Genomic DNA, 13584 nt, shown 5'->3' with positions numbered 1-13584 from the left:
TTGTGGACTAGCACATGGCCATTTGAGTTCCCAGTGCTGAAGGTGGTTGAGGAAAATATATCACTGAAATTCCAAAAAACAAAGGCTGAAAATATTTCCATTCACTTGAAGAAATGCTGACCCCCTTTTTCTGTTAAATCTAAAGTTTGGACCTAAAATTAGCAGGGTGTTCTTTCAATCCCCAATTTTCCTTCCATTCCCAGTGAGGTTGTTGTACCTACTAGTACTGGAAAATAGCTACTATACATAAGCGCACACACAACGAAACTCCTCACAGTGACAATAGTGAAAAGACTTGTGTCTTCCACTAATGTGGAATGTGCCATATGTGGTCAACAATGGGCTGCAAACTGCCCATACATTGGCCAAATTCACTGCTGTCTTAAACCGTGCAATTCTGTTGATTCCACTCATGTCAGGGCTGTATTTGGCCCTGCTGTTCATCAAATCAGACAAACAAAACAGCAGGTTCTCCTGGTAATTAAACTCATTGGGCTAGATCCTTATATGGTTTAAAATGTCATGGCTCCAATGATATCAATGGAACTATACCAGTTTACACCAGACGAGGTTCTGGTGCATTAGATCAAAGAGCAGAATGAAACCATACCACAGAACAGCAGCAAGAACACGCACATAACAGAATAGATGTCCTCACCAATCTCCAAGAGTAACAGGCATCACACACCATCTGGTGGAACTTAGAACCCCAACACATGCATCTGCCATAGCCCAGCAGTAACAGCACTGAGGCTGGCCGTTAATTTTGCTCTTAATTAAAGCACATGCATACTCCTTCTCTTTAATTCCAGCCGCCCCCACCCCTGAATTATTATTATTATTATGCACAGCACAGTCCTAGAACTGACAGGGATGTTTGTTAAACATAATTAAAGATATTAATTTTGCATGGAACAGAAGCCACAGAGCCAAGAACTATGCTTCCCCCCCCTCAAATCTCCCATTAGAAAATTACCTTCATTAGCACCGACTCGCTGAGCTTCTCTCTGTTGACAATTTTTATCGCGACCTTTTGACATGTTACACAGTGAACCCCCAACTTCACAAGCCCTGTAGGAGAAACAGAGAGATAGAGAGAGAAAGATGGTTAGAGACATCCCCTGTTAAGCTCTTTGCTGGTAGCATCTTACATGGCAGTTTGGCTATTTATATGCAAATGTTTTTCCATTAGTCCTTCTTACTCCCAGGAAAAAAAAACCCTGTGAATAATGAATAAACTGCAGAAGATCCTGCAGCACTAGGACTTAACCCATGTCTACACTAGGAACGCTTTGAGAGTACAGCTATATCAGTGTTATACTGGCAAAGCACTTCTAATGCAGACGTAGCTTATACCAGTAAAACTGAGCTTTTGACAGTATTGCTTATTCTGGCCCCCACTAAGACAAATGAGCTATACTGGCTCAAGAGCAGCTCTTCCCATATAACTGTGTCTACAGAGGGGGCTTTTGCCAGCACAGCTATATCCATCGGGGATCATACCTCTTCACTCCACTGATTAATGGAGCTGTGCTGGCAAAATTCCATAGTGCAGACCTGGCCTAAGATCACTTCCAAATTCTCCCAGTGCTGCCACAATTAATGGGGCTGTCATCTTTCTATTTCAGTCTCTCCTGCCGGACAAATGGACATCATGATGCAATGTTATCACAGCATGCAAAAGCATCAACATGTTCTGATGCAATGTTGAAACCCACTGATGGTTTCCTGTCCCAAAATAATTTTCAGGGCAGTTATATGGTCATACATGCAACAGAATGAGGGAATCCTTCTCCGACCATTTATCTAGATGATACCACAACATTTGGGACAGAGACAAACCTAAACGAATAAAAATAAAACCAACCAGTAACTGGCACTAGGGATATCAATAGCTATTACAGACTATAGGTCAAATTCTTCTCTCATTTACAATAGTGTAAATCTGGAGTAACTCCAATGAGATCGCTCAATTTACACTAGTGTTAAACTAGCATCTGTCCCTTTACCTTTCAACTTCCCTTCCATAAAGTACGGTTCTGCTCTGAAGGGTAGCAACATAAAAATGACACCTTCTTACTCAACAGATCTACTTCCTGTGTGTATTCAGTCAGATCTGCTTGCCTTTAGTGACTAAAATAAGTTTTTGCTGCTTTTTACTCCCATCAGCACTGCAGAGCCAACACAGCTGCAGGAGAGTCTGTTGGATTCTATTACTTCTTGTGCATCATCAACAGAACTGTCTATTAAGTTTGAATCAGTGAGACCTGTGCAACCAATGGCACTGCACAAAATGGAAAAAATCCTGCTTAATTCTCAGAGCCCAGACTGGGGTTTAGAGTGAGGAGGAAAAAACCCATCTTTTTTACTTATAAGCTGAATATAGTGGATTTGGATCCTTGAGAGACAACGAACATTGGGAGGCCTTTTCACATGGCAAACCACACATCCAGATGGACTCATATTAACCTGTGTCTCAGAAAGATCTGGCCCCAGTGGAGTGAATGGGGGTTCTACCACTAAATCCAATGGTTTGTCCTCAGATGTATGCCTACTTTTTACATCACTGTAAACCATCCTTTGGAAACTGTGAAAATACCCTTATTTATGCCCAGGAAATGAATCCCACCCGCCTTTCTAGCTCCCTCCCTCTTCTGCACTGTGTGCCAGGTTTGTTGGAACTTTCTCTTCGCACACCACACAACCCGTGTTCAAACTCAGCTGGTCAAGTGCCGGCACGGCACAAAGCACTTTTACTCTTCAGCCATAGCATAAACAAGTCATAGAAACGAAGAGCTCAGCAATGACAAACCCATTTGAAGTTAGGTCCAGCAACAGCCTGCCCGCTGCCTTGGGCAACTCCCTGCACCCAGCTGTTCTAGGACCGGACCACGTGCCCGCATCTAAATTCAGTCTACTCAATAAATTAACGGCATTGCTGGTGCACAGCTCTCACAGCAGTGCAATGCTACCATTGCTGCTCCTCCTTGGCTCCACTCCTCTGACTGGACAGCGACTCCTTGGCACTAATCACTTGTGGCTATGCACAGATTTACTCTTTGTCCATCGCTTTCCCCTGGCCTCCGACGTGAGGCAGAGCTCTGAATGTCTTTTACAAAAAGAAGAAGTGCATCACGTTTGCATCAGCCTTAACTCTTCCCCCCTTGCCCCATACTAAAATACTCTGGCTTAACTTCCAGTTGTATTCTTCGTAGCTGGATTCCCAGCAGCCCCACTGTTGCAATGGTACAGCACTACATGGCTGCACCATGCAGAACGCCGCCTGCGAGAGGACAGTGAAGGTGACAAAAGACTAACCTGAAGCAGTAGTGTTCTCCCCTAAGGTACTATATTGAATTGCTGGTACCTTAGATTGCAGGATCTGAATTCAAATGTGTTAACAATTAAGGATGAGGTGGAGACTACTAATGTGTAACTGGAAAGTCTTGGAGATGTGAGTTCCCTATCTTTATCCCACACATGGGTAAACGTGTGCCACACATCCAAGTCTGGAGATTCTTAGTAAGCAGTGTCTGTTGGCCCACATGTGCACAGTTGCTCTCTTTGTGCTCCAGACAGAGGGCATAAGAGATAGTACAAGCCGACACCTCTCCATTTCCTCCTCTTACCACAAATCAGGTAAGATCCAAAGCAGAGAGGAAGGTACAAATAGGAACCACGCATCTCAAGAAGTTCCAGTTACAGGTAAGTCACCTCCATTTCTTCTTTGAGTGTTGGTCCCTGTGTGTAACTGACAAGCAGTATACAGACTGGGGATGGGTGGGTGGGTGCAAGGGACTCCCTGAAAGGGGAGAAATATATAACAGAACGCCACTCATCAGTGTCTCATTGTCCAGTGCCTCTCCCTGGCCACGAACTTGTCAGACAATGTCAAAAGCTCAAGCTTAACCATTGTGTCTACCTCATTAATAAATGTTAAACACTGAGAAACACTACATGCCTTGTAGAAACCAGACAATGAGCCTGATTGTACTTTCACACTGGTTCTACAATGGGTTAACTTCACTAACTTCAAGGAATTTCTCAAGATTTACATTGGCGTAACAGAGAACAGAATTAGGCCTTACATATTTGAGATCACTGGAATTTCTCTCTCCCTCCAAGCCAAATTTAAAAAATACAAATAAAGGAAGGTTGCCCTAGTGCTGCTTGTCTTGTGCCTGACGTGCAGGTAGAGAGAGGACGACATTCTCAAGGGCTCTCAATCCAGCACCTTTCTCCAGCCCCAAATTCGCTTAACTGTGTATATTTGAAAAAGAAAAATTAAACCTTTCCTTTGGATTTTTGCTTGCCAATGTCACATGATGGCTACGAGCAAGAGACACTTTGTGTGTGTGTGTGTGTGGCCTGTTAGTGGCTAATCCACGTAAAGGATAAGAGCCTACTACTGCTAGTAGTTAAGCAAGTTGCTCTTTTAGTTCAAGCAGTAAAGGCTTTGGAGCTGAAAAGTCCCGGCTGCTATCCTTCCTGATAACCCATAGTGGGGAGTTGTTAAACAGAGGTGGATTGTAAGGGAATTTGAACACCTGTGCGCTTCAGATGTTTAGGATGAGCTTCTTCTGCCACACAGAGTGTGTAATGTGCTAGGTGTGTTATGTTTCCTTCTAGTGGCTAGTCTAGGGGATAAGAACCTAATAATGCAAATCAACTAAAGGAGTTACTCCTGTAGCTGAAGTGATAGAGCAGAGGATCCAGGGTTCCAGCCTTCCTAATAGGGCATGGCAGAGGCGTTGTTATAAAAGCCCTGGATCGGTTCCTCTTCGGTTCTTATTCTACAGTAAAATTAGCTAGCTCTCAGGCCTCTGAGTTAAAGAAGTTCATTAATTAAAAATCTGTTTGTACAACACTTCTGGAGGTGCAAAGCGATCCATACATTCTGGCCAGCCACTGGTGTAGCTCCACCAGTGCAATCCCTAAGGTAACAGTATGCTGTAATTTGCACTGGCTCAGCTTATCCAGGATTTAAACAGAGGCAAGGTGCACCTGTGCAAATGATGCCTTTGCCAGTCTACCTTTAGGGTTTGAGCCAGTGCAGCTATACCAGGGGCAGAAACCCTCAGTGTAGACTAGTGATCAGTGTTTTATTTTAGAGCCCCTGCAGGCAGAGATCACTGGGAATCAAGCAAATGCAAATAAAAGGTTTACATAACAATTCATCTGAACATCCCACCTCCATACTTTGCTCCCTCCTTTCTCACTGCCAAAGGGACTTCCACTTTCTATCCCAGGGTACCCCATGTGTATCAACATCCAGGGTCTACAAAATGGGCTGCTACAGATGAGGATATGATATGCAGACAGTTGACAATTTGTCAGTCTTCCTTGGGCCTCAGCTTCACTAGGAATGAAGCACTCTAATTTCAGGTTGGGGGAAAAGGAAGGGAGTGAGGAGAGCTATCATCACCTTTTCATTTATAATTAAAAGCCAGAAACTGAAAATTCATAAGAGCACATTGCTGTTTTCCACCAAACAGAAAGAAGGAAACCCACCAATGATACAAGGGAAAGGCTGACATGAGAAAAGAAGAGTGAGCGGAAATATCTTTGCCCTTCACGTCCTAATGCTATAGTGTCCTACTGACAAACCTATGGTTAAATCGTAAGCCTAGGGGTGAACTTGAGCTGCTAACCGGAGTTAAAAGCTGAGATGCTATGTCTTCTCTGCTATTCTAACCTGAGTTAGCTAACCCGAATTAAGAACACACTTTCTTTTTCAGTGTACACAAACCCATCTGTATGGGATTTAGTGTAGTCAGCTGTCCCTTGCTGTTCAATCCAGAGCAGGATTTAAGGACAACTTAGGCCTGATAGCCTGACTTCAATGGGAGTTTTGTCTGAGTAACATATCAGTAAGAACCTTCAGATTTGTGCACCTTGCATAGTGATTTATATCAGTACAAAGTGAGTATAAACCCTCACCAGTTCAGAATGATGATTTTTGCACAAGTGTAAATGATGACACAAGGTGCAAGGCAGTGGAAAATAAGGACCCCTGTGTAATGTGTTAACCTAGGAGCTAGTGAACCAGAGAAAAGCACAGGGTCTTTCTGGGGCCATTAGCCCTATTTCTGTCTACTGTGAGAGACACTCCAGGAGTAATAGGGCAGTTATTTTTTCAGTCCTATCCAAACCTTGGCCTCTCCTGAGGATGCCAACAGAAGACAGATTATCTTTTGGGAAGGGTTCAAGTAAAGATCATGAATCAAGAAGTAACGTTGTCCTTTAAATATTGTATTTATGGTACATTCTGTGTTGATGCACATGTGTTCTCCCGTTCTTCCAGTGTTATAGGAAATTTCATGTGTGTTTCATGGTTCTGATTTTTTGAAAAACTATTATGTAAATGAGTGCATTATAAACATAAATAGCAATTTAGTTAAATTATGCCCTACTAATTAGGGGAGATGTGTTCAGATTTCTGCGAACAGAAAATGAATCAATGTTATATTTGTAAATACTGATAATTGCCTGTAATAGGAAGACGACTGGGTCTTGAACTGCTGAAAAGATTTTAAATAATTTGATTCAAAAAGATGGCCTATAAAATGAACACTGCATACTGTCCATTTCTGGGAATCTAAATTGCTGTGAGCATGGGGGACCAAAGAGCAATCCCCATTTAGGAGCCAATTCTGGGAGCTGTTTTAGAAGCCCGCTCGGTGACCTGTCTGCCCAATTTGTTTTTAATGTTTTTTCTAATTGTTGGGAAATGTCTCAGCCTATACAGGGCATTATTGCACCTTTTAAATCTTTGGTCGAGATAATCAGCTAATGATGAGCATAGCTTCCCCGAAGTCAATAAAGATGCGCCGCCCATTTATATCAGCAAAGACTCCATATGTGCATATTTGTTTTTAATATCATTTAATTTTTTCAGAGCTTTTGGACAGTTTGGTTTATTTAGATCAGTGCCATTATATCCAGTACCAAGTTAGTGGAGAAGAAAGGGACACTTTAAAATATGGCCATATAATACTTTAAGTGCAAGCATTCTTAAAATTAACAAGTTTATTATTAACTGCCAGTAACCATCTCTCTAGTGGCAACTAAGTGGATAAAATGCTTTTTTGTGCTAGATAATTTCTGGCATATGAATCGGCACAAATGCTGTATAGTATATTCAGAGAAGCAACACATAAGCAACTTTAAAGTTCCTGGAAACTCTAAATGAAACGCCAAAGCCCAAGAGCTACTTATGGCCACAGGGTTGAGCACTTCATGGCTGCTGGAAACAGAGTCAAATTCCAACCCCACCAAAAGCAATGGCAAAACTTAGACATAACTGACCAAAACCAGCATGTCAATACTCAGTTCTTACTCAGGCAAAATTCTGCCTGACTTCAATGGGAGTTTTGTCTGAGTAACATATCAGTAAGAACCTTCAGATTTGTGCAATGTGTCCAGAAAGGAGCAATAGAAATAAAAAGTTCTGGTCATTATTAAATGCTCTGGCGTCTACTTTAGAAAGAGTTATTTGAATGTTGAGAGGCTCCATGCTATTCCATAGCGAGAAGCACCGGTGGTCTTGCTCAAATCCATATGGGACATCTATCAGTATCTCAAAGCTCACACAAATTCTGGCTCAGTTACCATTCTCTGCTTTGGAGAAACCCAAAGACTGGAAAAAGGGACTCAAGGGTTAAAAACAATCATTCAAATTGCTGTAGATAATGAAAATCAGGAAATGCTGACACTAGGATTGCCAGAACAGTGGGTCTGCTCACTGCCCTGCCTAGTCAGCAAAGGCAGCAGCCAGAGAGGCCCTGTCTTGTACCTTATACCTAGCTTGTACATCCTGGGCATGTGGGATGAGAATGAGGGAAGAGAATCACGAATCAGATCAGATGAATGGACTAAGGGGCCCTGGCTACATTCCAGACAATAGTATCCTGCTCATTTGAATTATCACTTAGGAGTCTGTCCAGACTAAAGATATTGCTCTTGTTTTAATTTAATAAATTAATAAACTAATTGCAAATGCTAATCTAGATACTCCAGGACACAGATGTTTGTGGTTTACCTCAGGGCTCAGCCTAGCACTGGCAATGAATTAGTCTGAGTTAAAACTAGAGCAAAAACTACATTAGTCATACCCCAGTTAGTCCTATTTTCACAGGGGCCTCAATATGGCTCTGAAAGTCTGCATGTGTATGTGTGTAATCACCTGTGTATGCACTTTTCAGCACTAAAACCTGTGCATATAAATGACAGAATTTACATACTCATATAAACTGGGATTTGCGTTTGTAAATCCTATCAGATGTTCCTGACTAAAAAGTACACACACAGGTATTTACACAGATCTGCATGCCCCAAAACAGAGCACTTCTGACAATGAAGTCCTAAAAGCAGCAAACAAAACTATTCACACACAGAAGAAGCTGGGGAAAATGTTTATAAAATGTGAGATTTCTACCCCTCACAACAAATATCTTTGGGGTTAAATCAACTCAGTTACACCAGATGGCAACACTGACTTCAATGGAGTCACGCAGGATTTACACTGATGTAACAGGGATTAGAATTTGGCCCTCAGCGACTCAATTTCCACAACTGTAAAATAAGGATAATACTTACTTACCTACCTTGCAAGGATTTTAGGGGGATTAATTGATTAATCCTTATGAAGAACTTTGAAAAAAATCTAAAGCCCTGTGTAAATTCTAAGTATTATTACTAGCAAAACTGCATCTAAAATACAATTCTGAAAAGAAATATCTATTTCATTTCTTGTTAGCAGCTCTGTCATAAATATAAAGGGAAGGGTAAACCCCTTTGAAATCCCTCCTGGCCAGGGGAAAGCTCCTCTCACCTGTAAAGGGTTAAGAAGCTAAAGGTAACCTTGCTGGCACCTGACCAAAATGACCAATGAGGAGACAAGATACTTTCAAAAGCTGGGAGGAGGGAGAGAAACAAAGGGTCTGTGGGTCTGTCTATAGTCTTTGTCGGGGATAGACCAGGAATGGAGTCTTAGAACTTTTAGTAAGTAATCTAGCTAGGTATGTGTTAGATTATGATTTCTTTAAATGGCTGAGAAAAGAATTGTGCTGAATAGAATAACTATTTCTGTCTGTGTATCTTTTTTGTAACTTAAGGTTTTGCCTAGAGGGGTTCTCTATGTTTTTGAATCTAATTACCCTGTAAGATATCTACCGTCCTGATTTTACAGGGGGGATTTCTTTATTTCTATTTACTCCTATTTTTATTAAAAGTCTTCTTGTAAGAAAACTGAATGCTTTTTCATTGTTCTCAGATCCAAGGGTTTGGGTCTGTGGTCACCTATGCAAATTGGTGAGGCTTTTTATCCAACATTTCCCAGGAAAGAGGGGTGCAAGTGTTGGGAGGATTGTTCATTGTTCTTAAGATCCAAGGGTCTGGGTCTGTAGTCACCTAGGCAAATTGGTGAGGCTTTTTACCAAACCTTGTCCAGGAAGTGAGGTGCAAGGTTTTGGGAAGTATTTTGGGGGGAAAGACGCGTCCAAACAGCTCTTCCCCAGTAACCAGTATTAGTTTGGTGGTGGTAGCGGCCAGTCCAAGGACAACGGGTGGAATATTTTGTACCTTGGGGAAGTTTTGACCTAAGCTGGTAAAGATAAGCTTAGGAGATTTTTCATGCAGGTCCCCACATTTGTACCCTAGAGTTCAGAGTGGGGGAGGAACCTTGACAAGCTCCTATTTCATTCACCACGTTTTTCTGGTCCGTAACTTTATGGTTCTTCACAGTACGTTTCCTACTTTCATAGCTGCATTTGCAATAAGTTTGTGTCAGAGCATCTTGCTTATGGAAATCAATAATTGTCTTAATTACTCGGTCCCCTCATTGAGCAGATGTTTATTTTTCTATAGCAATTGTTATCTCTAATTATTGTCTTTAAAATAAACACAGTCTTATATCAAGTGACATACAAATTATATGGTGTCAGTTTATAACTGGAAGTGGGGGTGTGGTGGTTTAATCTATAAATCTAAACAGATGTGGATGGAGGTACCGTGCCCTGTAATGAAGTAATTTGACCATGAGCTGTTCTACAAAGATTCCAGGGCTGGAAGGCTGTTCTAAGGAGCCTGTGCAATAACTGCTTCTAAATTGAATAAACTGTAATTACAGTAGAAGTAAAGCCAGCGTTCAAATTTTCAGCATGAGCATGGAGGGAGCAGCTCATCAGTGCCAGGATTCTCACTTCCTGGCTCAGAACACAATGGGGAGGCATACATCAAATCACGACAGCCTGGATTCACTCTCTTAGGGCTCAGAGCCGGGGGTGGGCGGGGAGAACACACATTAGTTCACCAGTGCTAGGTTTCACACTGTGTGCCGTGGAGATGATGGTGGGATCATCCTCCGAGCAATGCAGGATCAAGACACAGAACTGAGATCAGCTCGAGTGATTTTTATCTTGGTCTCTTGCTTACAATATTTTGCATAGCAGTACTTCTTGCAAACTCTTTGTGTCAGCTGCACGGAGTAGAGAACGCGACTGAGGCGTTCCTTTGACATGCTGCCTTCCTCGACTTACTACACACATGCACATGTCCAAAGTCTCCCCTGGGAAACCAGAGCCGAAACCTCAATGGAAACATTGGTGCCACCATTATTAAAATGCTTTTGTTTCACCAGGTGGAGGGAAAAAAAAGCCAACCTAAACAAGTTGAAGTTTCTTGGGATTTTTCAACAGCTCGTGACTTCCTACCAGCTGGGCTTTTATCTCAGAGCAGCTCTCCATTCCCTCACAAAACACTTGGGGAACTACACTTTGCTGCCACTGGAGAGGCACAGGTGGCAGCTCCAGAAGACACGTGTGAAAACACCCAGGCAAAGCTCCTCATGGACTAGAGGAGAGGACAGTGGCTTCATTTTTTAATTAAACAGATATAACAACATTACAGAGCTCTTCATGGCTGCAATAGTGAAAACTGCCTTCTTCACAGCTCTGGATGAGCCCTGGGAAAATTCTGCCTCTGACCCCAATCTGCCAGCCCCAGAAGCTGAGAATCTGTGCTCCTCCTTGAGGAAACCTCCTTGAGATCAAAGTCCACCTTCAGAGCTCATTAATCCATTACCAGTAGGTGCCAGAGGGCAGCTATTCTCAAGCACAAGGGAAAGTGGTACGAGGTACAGAAGAGCCCTGACTGTCTATCCCTCATAAGATAACTTTTAAAAAACATGTCAGTGTAATTAGGTAGCATCTGGGTAATGAGCCATGTTGTCCTACCTTGGTCTAGTGATCCACTGAGGAGGATTGATGCTCTAACACAGTGGTTGTCAACCAGGGGCCCGGGGCCACAAGCAGGTTTCAGGGGGGCTGTCAAGCACGGCTGGTATTAGACTTGCTGGGGCCCAGGGCAGAAAGCCAAAGCCCCACCGCATGGGGCTGAAGCACAGGGCCGATTGCCCTGCCACCCGGCGCTGAAGCCTGAGTAGCTTAGCTTCACGGGGCCCCCTCTGGCATGGGGTCCAGGCAATTGCCATTCTTGCTACCCCCTAATGCCAGCCCCGGCTTTTATATGCAGAAAAATAGTTGTTCTAGCATGGTTAGCATGGACCGGGGATCCAGATCCTAAATCTAGGCCTGATCCAGCACCCACTCATGTCAATGGAAAGCCTCCCACTGCTGTCAGTGGGCTTTGGCGCAAACATCTGTTGAGAACACCACAGTGTGGTCCCCCAGTTACTGCCAGGAGACCTGGCCAAAGAAGAGAGAACTCAGCTATTTGTCTTATTTGTATGATTATGATTAATGTGTCTTTCCAGACTCACCTATCTTCCATCCACACTTTGTCCCTTTTTACCCTGTGCTCTTGAGCATAAGGGAGTAGGTGTGTCAAGGAGACTGAGGCTTACTATTGGTCTGTGTGGATGATTACATCTAGCGCTCAACGTAACTCAGTACTACCCATCATATTAGCTGCAGCTTAGTTGAACGGACAATTTAAGGGCCATGCTTGGGACAAAGAGGTGAGATGCACCAGGTTTACCTGGTAGGAGCAAGCTGGGAACCCTTCAGCATCCCAGTAGCCTGTAATAATATATGCAGGTGTTTTAGTCCATTAGCAGATATTCCTTTAAAAGGATTTCCCCAACCAGTGGGGTTTATGTAATCAGTGTAGGGAACCTTCACAGGTAATTATCTAACAAGTTCATCTCACTGTCAATTTCACCAGCCTTCCAGGTTCAATTGCAGCACAGAGGGAAAGCCTGGGCTTTAGGGTGGGATGAGTTTGAAAAAATAAGAGAAGTGCTTGATCATCATCCATTTCCCATCTTCAGTCTCAGGATCCCAAGTTCCTAGAGAGCAAAAAGCTGCCAGTAATGGATGTGCCCAGGTACACTGCAAACAAGGTCTGAAAATTATCTATTTCCCATCTCAAATTTTCAAGGGCCCTCATCTTTCCAACCACAACTAGCTGGGCAATTTAAGAGTATAATATTTATTATATGCATCAAGCATAAGGCTCAAACCTCATGATTCAATGTCATCACACACAGATGTAATATTACGTTATCTCAGGGTCCCAGGACAAAGAGGTTGCAATCTAAAAGAGAACCCTATCAAAGTTTCTAGGCTGAGCTCTTTTTTTTTTAAAGGAAGGCCTAAAGTTCGGCCCCCAAACCCTTATTTAGACCATATTTAGCCACCAGTGACTGCAGCATCCCTCCTCAAATCCCACCTCTTTTAAAAGGGACTTATAGTCTGTAGTCACTTTCACACTAAATAAATACATACAATAAATAAAAATGAAAGTATAGCACATACACAGAAGTGACAGCCATGTGACGTACTGAGGAACCACATAATATATTGCAAAGTCATATGATACATTTATTTACCATGAACCTTTGATCACTTCACATGCCCTTTACCCATTAATCTGACTCCACTTGGATTTAGCATTCTGAAGCCATGAGCAACTTCCAACAGCTGGATTTTCCCCCCTCCCCCTAAATTACCCCTTCCTGAGGCCTAGAATTGCCAAGATTCAATCTTGCACAAGTGACTGTTTTTTTCCATACCTAAAAATGTCATCACTTTAATGGCTAATACCTTGTGGCTCTATAGAGCTGGAAACAGGAGGATGATTACCAGCTTCCCTAAGGGACCTGACACCTCTTCTTACGTAAAATTGTCCAGAGAGATCAGCCTTTACAAGTGTGACATTTTTGAGATATAGAAAAGTTACTTTGGGTGATTTTTAGACATTTAGAGAGGTTCCTCCGAGTCCTACACAGCTGAACTCACAGTAACTAAGGCATCTGGGTTTATCGGTGGAAGGCGAAAAGAAATAATCCCAATGCAATTTTGAAAACTCTCCAAAATCTTACTAAAACTACATATGTGGTATATAAATAATACATGAAGGCATAGGTTGATCATCATTCATTTGAGATAACCTGAATAATTCAGTTGTGGCTCGGCCACTTGTGAGCAATGCACCCATCTCAAACTCAAACCAATAAACCCTTTATAGCACATTCGGCCTAGGTGTTATGACAATACAAATAAATAATGATGGTAACCCCCTAAGACTATAAATTAAATAGCACAATGTAAGGAAAATCTTTAC

General features: G+C 42.5%; 1 protein-coding gene across 9 annotated transcripts in view; it reads right to left on the bottom strand.

The window, feature by feature from the left end:
- Positions 1-13584, bottom strand: part of BRSK2 (BR serine/threonine kinase 2) — a 427682-nt gene that overhangs the window by 203343 nt on the left and 210755 nt on the right. For all 9 annotated transcript variants that reach the window (XM_078853168.1, XM_073347202.2, XM_073347203.2 and 6 more), the window contains exon 2: positions 977-1071. In XM_078853168.1, the coding sequence (XP_078709294.1) occupies positions 977-1071 (95 nt within the window). The remainder of the gene's footprint in view (positions 1-976; positions 1072-13584) is intronic.

The sequence above is a fragment of the Lepidochelys kempii genome, chromosome 6 (genome assembly GCF_965140285.1).
Source record: "Lepidochelys kempii isolate rLepKem1 chromosome 6, rLepKem1.hap1, whole genome shotgun sequence".
Taxonomy (NCBI): domain Eukaryota; kingdom Metazoa; phylum Chordata; order Testudines; family Cheloniidae; genus Lepidochelys; species Lepidochelys kempii.
Note: the sequence above shows the minus strand (reverse complement) of the source record. Positions and strands in the feature narration are given on the sequence as shown.